Here is a 17,007-nt window from a genome sequence, read left to right as displayed (position 1 = left end):
CTGCAACATTACGAAGGGTAGTGAACTATCAGACCTGATGAAATTAGCAAACCTAATAATTTGGGATGAAGCACCAATGGCACACAAATATTGTTTTGAAGCATTGGATTGAACTTTAAAAGACATCATGAGAGAAAAGAACAAATTTGATTCAGTTTTTGGTGGCAAAGTAGTACCTGCTATGGAAGACCAACCAGCTAAAGACCAACCTACTATGGAAGAACAACAAACAGGGCCCACACAGCAACCTTAACTCAACATGAATAATGAATTGCTTGAACAGATGAGATATCTGAGGTTGCAGATGGAGCACACCCACCAGCAAAATGCTTCCATTCATAGAGGACAACTCCACCTTCAGGAGTACCTCTATCAGAATGTCCGTGGACCATACCCAGGCATGACTCCACCAGAATTCTTGACTTATCTATAGTGGCCTAGGGACAGTCCTATTTTCCCGGGGGGAAGTGGACCTGTTGCAGGTGAGGGACCATCAGGAGCTGCGGACAGAGATGACTTTGCTGCTGACACAGATGGAGCAGACATTGAGGAGGAGATTGATTTTGGAGGGGATTGATTCACAGCACCATTCCACCCTTCAAAACTCTATAAATACGGTTTCATTGTTCTTTTTCTTTTAGTATTTTGCAGTATTTATGTAATTACTACTATTTTGCTTTAGTTGTTTTGGCTAGAATGCTATATTATCTAGTTAATTAATTGTTTAACTTTACTTTTTGGCTTTGTATTTTGTGCATAATACTTAGAGACAGCTAAAATTTTTTTTGGGAATCATTTTGAAAATCTTTCTTGAGGAAATTGGTTAAAGAGAAATCTGATTTCAGTAAGTATCCTGAGTCTAGAACAACTGAGTGAACTGAACACAGAGGTGAAAAAGGAAAATTTTGGTTGAATTCATAATTAAACAGGATTAGGATATTAGTGCTGGATAGTTAGTCAAGATAATCAGTTGTAACAACAAGTGAGATACCAAGGAAATAAACCAGAAAACCCAGTGAGTGTGTGAATCCTTAAACAGCTTGAGTGTTTCCACTATTTGTTGACAAATTGATATTGCTTGAGTTTTCATTTGATAACGTCACATTTGAAGTATGGAAATGATTAAGGCAATTTTGTTGAATTTATAACTTAGTGCCAAATAGCCAACCTGTAAATAATCATCTTTTGTTGATAGCCCATTTGAGCCTAATTGTTTGAATTATGCACCTTAACCTTAACTTGAATTATTATCACTTCCCTTTGCACACTTAGGGATAGAGAGCATAGGTGCATTTTTCAACTGTAAGGGTAATTGATTGGTAGAATTGCACTTAAGGAAGAAAAGGGCTGAGTATCATAATTCACTCTTTAGTTTTGTGTAGGAATGTATATATTGACACACAAAAAACAAAGGAAAGAACAAAAAGAGATAAGAGTGAATTATGAATGAAAAAGAAACTTGGTGTATTGAGGTCTGAATTGTGAGGAATGGAGAGTAGAATTGGGTTTGAATTATAACTATGCTCTCTTTTCTAAGTTGTGCTTTTGTGATCTTGAAAACCCATTATTCTTGAAAGCCTAGCCTCATTACAACCTTGAAAAGACCTTAAGATCCATGTTGATTGTGTGTTTGTGGTTGGATTGAAAATGACTAGCAATTTTGATTTGTTGAAATTCAGTGGAAAATGAGAGAGACACATGCCTGTGAGATTTAAGAGAGAATTTCCTTGGTTAGAATCACTTGTTCTTACAATTGGTTTTCCTGAAAAATTGGATGCACTCTTATCCTACTGTTTGATAATTGGATTCACCATTTGCTTCTGATTTTGAATCTGTGGTTTGGAATGCAAAAGTTGTCTGGACAGGAACTGTGAAAATGATTTCTCAATAACCAATTTCAGAATTAGAGTTTTGATTGGCTATTACATCATATTACTTTGCTTGAGGACAAGCAAGATGCTAGGTTGGGAGGAGTTGATAAGTGCCAAAAATGAGTAATTTTCATATGAAATGAAGGCACTTATGTTCTTAATTTGTGTTTATATCATGATTGATTCTCCCTAAATCTAGAAAAGAATGAGCTTCCAAGTTTTTGTTGAAAAGAAGTCACTTGATCCCTGTTTTGTGTAAATTTCAGGTACAATAGAGTAGAAAAAGGAAAGAACTTAAGAGGAGCAAAGGAGAAAGCAAGAAACAGAGAAAATAGGGAAGAAATGTTGTCACAGTCGCTCAAAACCAAAGCATGCTCGCCTAAGCTAAAGTCACTGCCGCCATTCTCGCCTAAGCGATGCAGGACCTCACTTAAGCGAACGATCGCGCAGTGGAGACCCTCTCTTGCCGCCATTCTCGCTCAAGCGAGATCAGATGCTCCCAATCTCGCTTAAGCGAGATCCTTTCTTCAGCTCGAAGTACTCTTGCTCGCCTAAGCGAGATGTTGGCTTCAGCACGTCTCGCCCAAGCGAGAGGCTTTCTTTAGGATGAAGAATGTTGTCTCGCTCAAGCGAGACTCAGGTAGCTTGAGCGAGACCTTCGTGGGTATAAATTCTCCGTGAATCAGGAAGTGGAGGAGCTGGAGATTTTGGGAGAAAAACTGCAGACTTGCTGGAGCTGTGACCACGAGCTACAGAGTTCACATTTTCTTCTTCTTCTTCTTTAGCTCGTAGGATTTTGATAGCTACCATGAGTGGCTAATCTCTTTCTTTAGGATTGAATGTAATCTACTCGAACTTGGATGTAATTTGGTGATATTTATATATAGCATTTCTGTTTTACTCAATATTGGTATTATTGTTCTGTTCTTAATGCTTATTTCTATATGATCAATAGATGTTTTGATTTTGATTTTTAGATCTGACTGAAAAGTATTTCTGAAAATCTGATTTGAACAATGATACTTGATATACTGTGATGCTAGGAATAGATCTCAATATATCAATTGCTTTTAACACTCGATCCTAATGCTGGATAGTTTGTTGAATATGTGAGGAATCAATATTCAGGGAACTAATCTTATGAATTTTATACGCGAAGGATCAATATAAATGATTTTTGAGTGTGCATCAATATTGGTATTTTCAGATGTTATATATTGTATTCATCCAGATTACAGACAAGGGAGATAGATGAAATTCAATCCCAGTTTCTTTTACTGAATTTTTATCTAATTTTTTGCTTTTACTGTATTTGTTTATGCAAATTAGTTTAAACATCAATGATCTATCAAATTAAAATTTCTGTATATATATATATATATATATATATATATATATATATATATATATGCTGATCGAGATAATTAATTATTTTAACTGAATCCGTTCCTCGTGGGTTCGACACTCTTACTTCAAATCATTATACTACAGTTGACTTTTGGTACGCTTGCCAAGAGACCAACAATATGATATTGTTCATGCTACTATAAACTCATCCTATCTGTGGGACCATTGCTAGATTATGAATTTAACAAAGAACATGTGACTGTTACAAAATGGATTATACCAGTCTACTATTGCTGAAATTGAAGAGTTTTCTTCCTGGATAATAAAAATTGGCAATGGTTCATTGAATGAACCAAATGATGAATTAGTTGATATAGAAATCTCATCAGAATTACAAATATCAGAATATAATGATCCTATCCAAGCCATTGTCAATAGCACATATCCAGGATCAATGCAAAAATACAAAGATGAAAGGTTCCTCATATCAAGAGCTATTCTAGCCAGTCGAATTGAAACAGTTGATGAAATCAATCAATCTGTTTTGAAATCAATTCCAGGTCAGACATTATTCATAATAATAATTTACTTAATCATCACTAAGATCTATGAACTTAATCTGATTCATGTATATAAGGTGAACATAAAGAATACCTAAGTTTTGACTGCATAGATACATCTGAGCCAACAGAAGTTGAAGCATACGATGGTATTACACCAAATTTTCTAAATTCATTAAGAACATCTGGATTACCAAACCATAGTATCAAACTAAAGGTTAGTGCTCCAATTATGCTTTTAAGAAATTTGGATCAATCTCAAGGTTTGTGTAATTGTAGCAGATTAATAATGACTAAACTTGCAAACCATGTAATCAGTGAAAAGATTATTACTGGAAAATCAAAAGGAACACAGATTTACATTCCACATATGTCCATGTCACCATCCCAGTCCCCTTGGCCATTCAAGCTGATTAGAAGACAATTCCTCATCATGTTGTCTTATGCTATGACCATTAACGAATCCCAAGGACAATCTTTAGATTGTGTTGGTTGTATTTGCCAACACCAGTTTTTAGTCACGGTCAATTATATGTTGCAGCTTCTAGAGTTAAAAGCAAGTCGGGATTAAAAATTTTAATCCATGACAATGAAAACAAGCCTTTGACTACTACCACAAATGTAGTTTTCAAAGAAGTTTTTAACAATGTATAACTGCAATGTATGTTAACATACCTGTGTGCCTGTATTTTCTGAAAAATATTTGTCAGAGACTACTTATAAAGATATGAATGCTTCATTGTGGTGCATTCATATGCATTGCAAGAAAAGATGGAGATCCAAGTAAATGGTTTGTTGTTGTCATCATATATGTTGCTTTATCATGTTTTTAACGTACCATTATATTGCTTTAAGAAATGCTTATTTGCCAAGATGCATTAAAATTCGAAACTACCATTCACCTAAAAACACAGCAACATTTAATAATATGCAGAGATTCAACAAACTGGTGTTATTAGTTATTATTGACACCAACATAATTGTTTGGTACACCTACCACAATAAGGTCAAAAAGGTCAGTTCATATAATAATTAGTTATCAAAATAATGACTTTTGAAACCTATATTTAGCCCAATTGATACTGAATATTTTTACTAAACACACCACCATAATTATGCAATGGACCTGTCACAATTGTGACGTTATTAATTTTTTCAGGTCAACCAAGACTTTCAAACCTATAACTAGCCCAATTAATACTCAGTATTTAACTAACGAAACCACCATCATTCTCTAGCGCACCTCCCACATATTTAACATTATTACTGTTATAAGCTCTACAAATGGTGATCCATTTTCATATATTAAGAAGATATTGTAATTCTGACTATCCTAACCTATATTAACTACATCAAATAATGACATTTCCAATTACTTCTTCGATTGAGTTTTGTATAATAATTTTAACTAATATTATTATTTTGAAATTATTATGGTTTTTATAATATTATAACATTATACTCAATCTTAAACGTACACATTCAATTATTAATTTTTATAACTAACATTATTAAATTAATTTAATTTTTCTTAGTAAATAATATTTCCGAACTGGAATACTTATACTTTATGTAACTTGTATGGATTTTTTAGTAATCATAGTTATATAAATTACCAATTTTATTTATCAATTGCAATTAAGAATGAGTTGATTAACGTTTAATTTTTGTTGCACTACGTTTGATATAATGCAAAATTTGATAATATATTATTTTAATTTATTCAAATTTATTGGTTATTAAAATAATCTACCCATTCAGAATTTAAATTTGGTAATATATATTTTTTATTTATTCAAATCTTTTGGTTACTCTAATAATTTATTTAAACAAAATATAAAGTACTAGAATAAAATTATTTAACATACACCAATGAGAAATAGTAGACATAATTAGACGCATACTCCATTTAATAGTAAATATTCAGGTCTTCATAAACATACATGCCAACATACCAAAAAACATTAATGTTGACATACAAATATTAGACAAGTTGAAATAAAGAAAACCAAATATAAAGATATTGTTCATAGGTCCCATACATTTGTTTTACACACCAAAATAACAACAAACACTTATACATGCTAAATCTTCAGAATATGGATCACGTTGGTTTCGTCAGTCTACACCATAAATCGAATACGATCACCAGCAACCAACCCATTTTCCTTACAGAATTTCTTCCAACCACATGTCAGATAACACTCAAATGAACTTCTAATTGTCCATCAAATTTTGCAGTTCTAGTATTGTGATTGGCCATTTGTTAGCACGTAATTTTTTTCTCCCCTTCACCAAGCATTCTTTCACAAACTTCGCATCCAGATACTACATTAAAAGAAAATGTGTTACCAACATAAATATAAACCAAAATTATAAACACATAAATATAACTATCAACCATACCAAAGAAGATGATTGAACATCATAAGAACTTAATATTTTCTCACAATCAACAAAACCAACTTCAACTTTGTTGTTGCAAGCATTGCCCAAATCTCTCTTATAATCTATTTCAACTCCTTCCGCCGAGAAGATCCTGTGAACAAAGATATTGTTTCCTACATAATTTAAATGTAGGAAACAAGGAGAAATGAACTCATAGTATGCCACATACTGACAAAAACCAAATAATACCATCCTCCCACCCTCATCTGTGTCCACATATATTTCAAACTTTTTTGTGAAAGGATCATACAACTTCATCGGATCGTTAAACGAAACTTTGTGCTCACAGAAGATTTGGAAGTAACCGGGCAAGATTATCAACAATTATCACAACAATCAACAAAAACCCTTTATTAGTAACAATAACTACAAATTAAAAAAAAATGGACTAAAGTTCCATACCATGTTTGGAATGAATTGCACCCTAAATGCTTGGAAAAATATGACTGAGGACAGAGGGTCACATGCAAGACCATTGTTTCTTCTACCAGGATACACAACTTCATTCCAGTCTAGATCGAACACCCTTATGCGAAAGTATCAATCTCCACAATAAAGACTACAGACGTAATATACATCGTTTAGCTAAAACCACATTATCTGCTCAACCGCACGGAACTGTCTCTAAGCAAGAAGAGTTTCTTCAAACTCTATATTGATCATGTTTCCTTTCGGATCACTGAAAAAGTTAGTCCCCATCAGTAGAGATTTCCCCCATTGTTCATAAAAACCTTCTTCAAATTGTAGATACTAATTTCATACACAAAACCACAACGATCCATAAAAATAAGAACTGTACAAAATATAATGGACATGGTTGAAGCAAAGGATCATAGAAAAATTGAAACTTTCATCCAAAAAGTAACTGTATACATGAAACACACAAAACATAAACAAAATCAAACATGTAAACGAACCAACCTCTAAGGGTTCCATCACCATGACAGAGTTCTGGTAGAAATTGGTAAAGCTAAAAGCCTTGGAGGTAGACATTCGATCGTCGGACCCTTCTATAGCTCGTGAGGAAGATTGCTTTCTTTCTTCGTTTCTGAACAAAAAAACCTACAATCATCAAAATTCCTTTTATTCAAACTAAAGGAAACGTCTCCACCAAATCCAAACGTCCTGACCATTTAGATTAAAATGCTCCAAAATATCAGTATGTACACGTTGATAAGACATACAATAATTTCTTTTGCCGCCATCTCTTCAGATTCCCATCAGTATTTTATTTCAAATTTAATGATATTAATTTAAACCAAAAAATTATGTTTCTGATACAATTTAAATTATCTACTAATAGGTTCAATCAACAATAAAAATCTTAATGATATTATATATAAAATTTGATACTAATGACATAAATTTAAATTTAGTAGCAATTAATAAACTTATAAATCAATAACATTACAAATATAACCAAAATTAAAAAAAATTAAATATAATATATCAAACTAATTAATTTTACGTTATTATATCAAAATTATATTTACTTAATAAATGTAATAATTACATATACTCAAATTAACAAATCAATTCTTTAAAATCATTTAAATCGAAATAATTGATTTATATACAATAACATTAAATAACAATATATATTACAAAAAATAAAAATACATATTATAGATATACTTAAATCCTACCTTATCACCAATTCATCATGAAATATACTCAGAAAACATAACATAAAATAATAATGAATTCAACCAATTATATCAATAATATATCTCTTAAATCAATCTAATCGATACATATAATTAAATTAACTTTTGAAGTCTTGAAAAAAAAATTTTCTCTAATAATTTATTTATACATAAAAGTATAAAAATATTTTTTTTCAAAATAACCAAATTTTAAAAACAAAAAACACGATTCATGCGTATGCACGGGTCTCCTACTAGTTTTATGTAAAACTTTTGGTCTCGTTGGTTTTTTTTTTGTCCTAGCCCAGGTCCACGAAGACCCAATCACGTAGATCGGGGATTTAGTCAAATTAAGAGTTTTAATTATTATTCATTATTTTTAGGTTAAATTACTCTTTTGGTTTTTTTATTTGTCAAGTAATGTTAAATTGGTCATCCAATTTTTCTTTGTCTCAATTTGGTCATTCTTTTTTAAGAATGATTCAATTTGGTTTTTGCTGTTAATTTTGACCGAATGGTGTTAAAGTCAACATGACATGTCAATTTCTGTTTTTTTTTTTTTTGAATTTTTTATACATGTCATTTCACTGTTGTGTCATGTGTCAAAATGATTCAATTTGATCTTTATATTTATTTTTGGTTTCAATTTAGTCCAATTTTTGTAAAAAAAAAAATAATATTGTCCCTCCTTAAATTGAGACTCAATTTACTTTTTGTATAAATTCAATCCCAATTTTTGTATAATTATTACTAAAATTAAGTTTTTATTAAATATTTCTAGAAATATTTTTAAATTAACTTTAAATTCTATACAAAACTTTAAAGTAAATTTATACAAAAAGTAAATTGAGTCTCAATTTAAGAGGAACAATATTGCTCCATTTTTACAGAAATTGGGATTGAATTGAAACTAAATAATGTAGGGACCAAATTGAATCATTTTGACACGTGATACAATTATAAAGTGACATATGTAAAACAATTCAAAAAAATCAGAAATTGACATGTAACGTTGACTTTAATCTCGTTTGGTCAAACTAACTGTAAGAACTAAATTAAATTATTTTTTAAAAAATAAGACAAAATTGAAACAGAAAAAAACTTGAGAACCAAATTGACACTTGTAATAAATACAAGGATAAAAAAAAGTAATTTAACTTTATTTTTATATCTAAACATATATATGGATTTGAGTTGCGAGTCATATTTGAAGTAGTGATAAATTGTATTTTATTCGTTGGATTATTTGAAATTTTATTTAAATATATATATATATATATATATATATATATATATATATATATATAATAGTTTTCAAAATATGAAAAACTTATTTTAGTGGGAATGTTTTGATGATTAAAGTATACGATCTACACTGCCGTGAATAAAGCATAAATATTTGACGCGGAAGATTTGGATGACAATATTTCTACTGTGTCTCTATTATGCATTTTTTTCCTATATATAACACGCTTTAAAACGAGTTTATTCAAAAAGTTTTTCATAAAAAAATAGAATAAATTTTTGTTTGTAAATTAATCTTTTTATCTATAAATTAAAAAAATAGAAAAATTATAAGATTTTTCTTACAAATTATTTTAACGGATGAAAATTTTAATTTCATTTTCATATTCCATACATAAACCAGAAAATCTTACGTATTCAGTTGGGTACTAACCTCAACTTAAGTGGATGTGAAATGGGGGCATTATTCATGCATGTGAATATTGCACGTAGCCTATCCAAAATCACAGGTGGCAACTTCTTACTGGATACGATTTGTTTTTGGTGATATTTTGTAGATACTCCATCTATGTTGTCAAGGGTTCATTGAAGAGATAAGTGGACAAAATGGATGCAGCAAACCAATAGAAATTGAGTAACAGATCTCCCAAAGATAACAACCCTTTCTTGTTCAACCTATATATATCATACGCCTCTCCCATCAACAACACCCATTCACTTACAAACCTTTTTCAGTTCTTCATTCTACAACACTGCAATGGCCGCTTCCACCATGGCTCTCTCTTCACCGTCACTAGCTGGTCAAGCCATCAAGCTCTCCCCTTCCACCCCGGAGCTCTCCGGTGGAAGGATTTCCATGAGGAAGACGGCCTCCAAGTCGGTTTCTTCCGGAAGCCCATGGTACGGCCCAGACCGTGTCAAGTACTTGGGCCCATTCTCTGGCGAGGCCCCTTCGTACTTGACAGGGGAATTCCCAGGTGACTATGGGTGGGATACCGCCGGACTTTCTGCTGACCCGGAGACATTTGCGAAAAATCGTGAACTGGAAGTCATCCACTCTCGATGGGCGATGTTGGGGGCATTGGGGTGTGTGTTCCCTGAATTGTTGTCCCGGAACGGTGTGAAGTTCGGGGAGGCGGTGTGGTTCAAGGCTGGGTCTCAGATATTCAGTGAGGGTGGGCTTGACTACTTGGGCAACCCAAGCCTGATCCATGCACAGAGCATCCTTGCCATCTGGGCCACACAGGTCATCTTGATGGGTGCAGTGGAGGGTTACCGCATTGCCGGTGGGCCTTTGGGTGAGGTCACTGACCCAATCTACCCGGGTGGGAGCTTTGACCCATTGGGCCTTGCTGAAGACCCAGAGGCTTTTGCTGAGTTGAAGGTGAAAGAGTTGAAGAATGGGAGATTGGCCATGTTCTCCATGTTTGGTTTCTTCGTTCAAGCCATTGTCACTGGCAAGGGTCCTTTGGAGAACCTCGCTGATCACCTTGCTGACCCTGTCAACAACAATGCATGGGCCTACGCCACCAACTTTGTCCCCGGAAAGTGAGAAAAAAATGACATGTGAACTATAATTTCATTGTTATCTGGTGAAAAACATTGGATATATGCTTTTACAACCATGTGAATCATACATTTTTATGCTACATTCATACTTTTGCACAGTCTTTTATATATATTATGCATTTTTTTATCATACATGATGCATCACATATCAATTAAAAGCATTGATTGAATAATAGGAACTAATTAATATTTATGTAAAACAAAAAAAAATATAATACTATCAAAGAATATCAAATTAATTTATTTCTTCAATATTAAATATTTATAAAAAAATTATAATTATATAAATTTTAAATGAAAGTGTTAAATAATAAAAAGTGAAATAATTGTATAAATATTATATAATTACGTATAAATAAATTTTGACAACAAAAAAAAATCTACTAATTTTTCAAATGTTATTTTTAAATATTAAAAAAATATTTAAGTTTAAAAATATTTCAAATATTCTTTTATTTCCTTCTCTAAATTATAATAAAATATATTTTTATTCATTAATTATATTATATTGAACAAATCACTAAAAAAAATTAAACTAATAATTTTTTGTATTTAGACATAGATCTTTCATTTTTTAAACTTCAACCTATGTTTAATGGTGCAAATAAGATCATAATGATTTTAAATTATTATATTATACACTGCATGTCTCATTAAGAACTAATTTTTGTGATCAAAAGTTGTTAGTCATTATGATGACCAATTTAGATACCAATTTAAAAAAAAATAAAATTATTGGTTATTAAAATCGTCATTATTATGAATAAAAAATTATAATTGATCGCTAAATTGGGCACAAATTAATTAAAGACTAATTTAGAAACCAATTTCTTTGATAGCAAAAACCTTGGTAGCTAATATATAGTAACTAATTTACTTTGGTAGTACGAAACCAAGACTGTTAGAGTAAAAACTATTCATTATTCTTTTTATTTCTCTTTATTCAAATAATACCTTTTTTTTTGGCATATTTTATATTTTGAAATATTATTCGCTCCAACATAGTTTGGATGATTATTAACAGAAAAATATGAATTATTATAGATCATTTGAATATATATGTCCACTGATATCTTTCTCTTAAGACAAATGTTACTAATTTCACGATCAAAGTGAATGGAATCTAAGACCTATTTTCAAATCAAACTTATTTCATTTGTCAATGAAAACACAATAATATTCACCTTCAAGGAGGAAACATTATATAGTTTTGAAGGGAATCCTTTAGATCCCTTTCCATTGACATTCTTCCAAGGATTATATTAATACAAGAGAGTGTTGTCTCTTCCTTAATCTCTAGTCACGAGAAGATGTATCATTAACAAATCTCAACTCATGATAATGTAGAGGTTGCTAACATTTTTTTATCAATAAAGAAAAATATCATTTCCTAAAACAAAAATAAGTACAAGATATACATAGAAAAAAATAACAAATGTTATAACTTACTTTTATAAGTATAGAAGAGAGAGTTTAAGAAAACTACAAAACTATATTATATTACTTTTATAAGTTTAACATTTATTTTTACAAGTATAATATAGAATAATTTCATTCTTCATTTCTCTAAAATACTTTATCTCTTTAAATTTGGAACATTTCTTACAACTATAGAGGTTTAGGAGTTGATTTTTCGTCCTTTATTCACTTAAAGCACATCAGTTACAAGATAGAGAAATTTTGGATAATCAAAGTCAATCAACTATTGTTTTACGTAAGTTTTTCCTTTTCCACATATATTGAGTTATTTATTTTAGTTTTCTTATGCATGTGGACGAGTTGTCTCTTGCATGTGGGATTTGACTAGAAAATATGAATCTTTGCCTCTCTTTTTTTATCGGTATATGAATTTTTACTAGTTTAAAGTTTATCATGATGTGGTTAATTTTTTAATTGGATTTCCTACAATTAAGTTAGAACTTCACTGAATCTTCCCTTTCTTTAGTGTAATTTCTTAAAAAATGTGATAGAACAATGTAAGAGAAATTACTTTAATTTAGTTAACATGAACTAAAATGATCAAAACCCTAAATTTCACTAAAAGAATGTAGGTTTTTTGTGTCGGCCGGAAAAGAATGCCACTAGTCCAAAAACGATGATAAGAGAATGATCGCGTCGGTCCAACAACGACAACGAGGACCACGTCTATTACCTGGATGTAAAGTTTGTTTGCGTCAACTAAACGTGGACGAAAATTTGTTGTTTATTTATCGTTGGCTTAACCAACGAAAACGCATAAAAAATATAATATTAATTTTGTATGCATGGGACAAGTCCACGAACAACTAAAATAACTAAAAACTTAAAACAGTTTTCATCGGTTAGGACGACGCAAATGAGAATAATTCCTTATGCGTAGGCCAAGCCCACAAATGATTGAAATAATAAAATATCTAAAACAGGGGTTTGCGTGGGTTGTTATAGTACCAAATAAGTGTCTTATCCACGAGAACTTATGCAAAAGCTCAAATAATTTTAATTTGTTATGACTTGCTATGAAGTTGCTCTAAAACAATGTTGATGATGTTGTTGTAAATGATTTAAAAAAGTTAAGACAAGATTGTTAATAACCAATATATGAATGCATATTAAGATTGAGTTTCACCTATATTCTTTAACTATATTTTTACTAATTCAGTATATATCAATGCAAGTATCCAATGTCATTGAAAGTTCTTAACTCATTTTAAATCAATCCCTTGTGACTTTTAACTCAACTAAAGCCTTTAAATTTGTTCCGAGCATTCAAGCGCATTAGATGACTTGGTTGGACCTTAATTCAAGATTACTTTTCCAACTCAATCTAAATCAGTTATGTAAGATGAGTGATGAGTTCATCTAAACATTAAAGCATAGACCAAATCATTATCACGTAAATAACAACAATATATATATATATATATATATATATATATATATATATATATATATATATATATATATAACAATAGACTACATCTTATTACATGATTCCCAATTGTGGCATCAAAGTTGAGGTTTTAATCAAGGGAGAGAGAGAGAGAGAAGTAGTTTGACATGTTGAGTAGGGTCAATGTTACATTACACCCTTGGAGAGATGTTGGTGTTGATGGTTTTTTTATTTGTGTAATGATTTTGTTGTTAGATATGTCATGAGGTTTGGCTTGGTTGGGCAGTGTTGAGGATGAATTCTAACTTGAATATATGTGAGTTGTCAACGATAATGACGTGAAAGTTGTTGACAACAAGTTTGATATACAAGGTGGTGAGAACTAACACAGGTAAGGATTGATGTCAATGAGTCCATAAAGATCATTAGCAGCAAGAGTGGTTCAAGCAAATATGTTGACAGTATATCAATTTTTGTTTGTTTTAGGACACAAAAAAAAATGATGTTGAAGCGTCATTGTGGGGTTACTTTATGTGTGAGAATTTTTACGAAAGGATAATATGTTGTTTCTCAAGTGGGTATTCACTAAAGTCTCACATTGAGTAATATGAATAAGGAAAAAGTGGAAAGCTACTATAAAAATGAAGATTTGATTTTAGTGTTGTCCCTAAACTCAACAAGTATCTTAGGCGTATAGGAGATTTGGGTAGTTGTGTGAGTTGAGGGTTAGTAATTTTTCCAAAAAAAAATGCATGAGAATGTTTGCATTTTTATCCAAAAAAATTGCATTAGAAGATTTGTAATTTTGTCTAGAAGAATTGTACAAAAAGATTTATCGTTTTTGACAAAAGTATTACATGTTGAGTAATAACCTTTGTCTTGAATATTTGTGGATGTAGACTATAAGGTGTCAAAATGTGTTAATTATTTTTGTGTCTTTTATTTAAATTATATGCTCCTATTTGTGAGTGTGCTTATGCTAAAAGAAAATATTTTTCCATTGTGTGATTTCCAACACATACACACAAAGGTCTAAGAAATCTCTATAAATATATTGATATCTTATAGGTTTGGCAAATATTTTTTATAGCATTTATTACTTATACATACATACATTAACTAACCTCTTGATAATACTCACTCTCTATTCAAACTCAAAGCATCACTGACTTAAGATTAGTTAGAGGAGTATAAAAGTCATTACGTTACAAAGAGTTAGAAAGACCTTTTCCAAATAAAATCATGTTAGGCATCACTATGAGATTTGACATCTCAGCTATGTTGACACTCTAAAGTTTGTCAATCATTTCTCATCACATGAAAATTTATTAAAAAATAAAAAAAAAATCAGAGAAATATTACTCATTTGTTTCTTAGATTTATTTCTAGTCATACACACCAATTCTTTAATTTTAAAAACAGCAGAAGTAAAAGCAATCGGAACCTGAAATCTACTATAGCTTTTCATTCTCTAAATCATCTAGATAACTGCAATAATGACAACCACTTTAATCACTTTAAGCAAAAAAGTACAAGAAGACTTCATAAAATGAACAACTAAATTCAAAGAAAAAAACTACAAATCTTGAAAAACACCCTTCAACCATTCTGATAATCAAATAGCAATGGAATAGTGAAAGAACAAATGAGAGAAGATTGAACATTGTTCCCATGCAAAGAACACATAGAGCATAAAACCACACCCATTTTTTGAACCTTCAAATCAATAGGTAAACGATCATACAAAAACTTCTAAAAAACCAAAGGTTTAGCTGGTGGAACAACATTCATCCAAATACAATCCCCCTAATCCACGCATTCCATACCAGAAGAGTAAATATTTTAAGCAATTTTTTTAGAAAGGACATCAGTATCATCTAAAATCCAATTAGGCATATCCTTATCCTCATTAACTATAAGAAAAAAGAGAAATCACATAAATTGGCAACAAAAGGAGGAAATTTCAGTAAATATTTGTCCAAGTCAAGTGAACAAAGAGTTGGAAAGTCATTGTCTATTCTTGTAACAACAAATACGTATACAAATTTATGTATATTGGTGAATTAATATAGTTGTTTTCGTATGAATGGATTGTAGAACATTGGGAAAATAACTATTACATTTAGTGGCGGAACTTGGACCAAAATTTTAGGGGAGCCAAATTATATTTTTTATACATAAATTTTTTTATATTTAAAAAAATTATTTCCTCACATTATTTTCTTTATTAAAAACAAGCACATATGATAATAGAATCCAAAAAAATATGATAATATATATATATATATATATATATATATATATATATATATATATATATATATATATGAAAGTGTAACATAAAGTTTATTTATCAACAAACATATATTAAAAACAACAAAAGTTACTATAGGTAACTTTTAAAAACTTGAATAATTGAATAAAAAATGAAGTTTGTTGTAATATCTCTTGCAATATATATTATTATAGTCCTTGCTATAAAAACTTTTAAAACCTATAAAAAAACACTCAAAAAAAGATAAAACATGTTGATGACAATCAACTCAATGTCAATTAGACTTCAATGTAACAATGAAAACATTTGAGTCAGATCGTCCTCTTGGTTTTTTACTAAAAAGATAGTATGATAAACAATATGCAACATCTTTTAATAGCAAATACCGAATACTCTAACCATGAATTAATATTGGTGAATTAATATAGTTGTTTTCGTATGAATGGATTGTAGAACATTGGGAAAATAACTATTACATTTAGTGGCGGAACTTGGACCAAAATTTTAGGGGAGCCAAATTATATTTTTTATACATAAATTTTTTTATATTTAAAAAATTATTTCCTCACATTATTTTCTTTATTAAAAACAAGCACATATGATAATAGAATCCAAAAAAATATGATAATATATATATATATATATATATATATATATATATATATATGAAAGTGTAACATAAAGTTTATTTATCAACAAACATATATTAAAAACAACAAAAGTTACTATAGGTAACTTTTAAAAACTTGAATAATTGAATAAAAAATGAAGTTTGTTGTAATATCTCTTGCAATATAGATTATTATAGTCCTTGCTATAAAAACTTTTAAAACCTATAAAAAAACACTCAAAAAAAGATAAAACATGTTGATGACAAAATGTCAATTAGACTTCAATGTAACAATGAAAACATTTGAGTCAGATCGTCCTCTTGGTTTTTTACTAAAAAGATAGTATGATAAACAATATGTAACATCTTTTAATAGCAAATACCGAATACTCTAACCATGAATTAATATTGGTGAATTAATATAGTTGTTTTCGTATGAATGGATTGTAGAACATTGGGAAAATAACTATTACATTTAGTGGCGGAACTTGGACCAAAATTTTAGGGGAGCCAAATTATATTTTTTATACATAAATTTTTTTATATTTAAAAAATTATTTCCTCACA

The 17,007-nt window shown here is 30.2% G+C and overlaps 1 protein-coding gene and 1 pseudogene across 1 annotated transcript; both read left to right on the top strand.

Moving 5' to 3' along the window:
• The first annotated feature begins 2,484 nt into the window (after window positions 1–2,484).
• On the top strand, window positions 2,485–4,432 carry LOC114180761 (annotated as a pseudogene).
• Window positions 4,433–9,812: 5,380 nt separating this feature from the next.
• LOC114181795 (chlorophyll a-b binding protein of LHCII type 1-like) lies at window positions 9,813–10,784 on the top strand. The gene has a single exon (XM_028068351.1). The coding sequence runs from the start codon at window positions 9,875–9,877 to the stop codon at window positions 10,667–10,669; it is 795 nt and encodes a 264-aa protein (XP_027924152.1). The 5' UTR covers window positions 9,813–9,874; the 3' UTR covers window positions 10,670–10,784.
• The last annotated feature ends 6,223 nt before the right edge of the window (window positions 10,785–17,007 follow it).

Source organism: Vigna unguiculata, chromosome 4, assembly GCF_004118075.2.
Source record: "Vigna unguiculata cultivar IT97K-499-35 chromosome 4, ASM411807v1, whole genome shotgun sequence".
Taxonomy (NCBI): domain Eukaryota; kingdom Viridiplantae; phylum Streptophyta; class Magnoliopsida; order Fabales; family Fabaceae; genus Vigna; species Vigna unguiculata.
Note: the sequence above shows the minus strand (reverse complement) of the source record. Positions and strands in the feature narration are given on the sequence as shown.

What these genes read in the sequence shown, in the direction of transcription:
- LOC114181795 (XM_028068351.1), top strand. Translation starts at nt 9,875, where the DNA reads ATGGCCGCTTCCACCATGGCTCTCTCTTCACCGTCACTAGCTGGTCAA.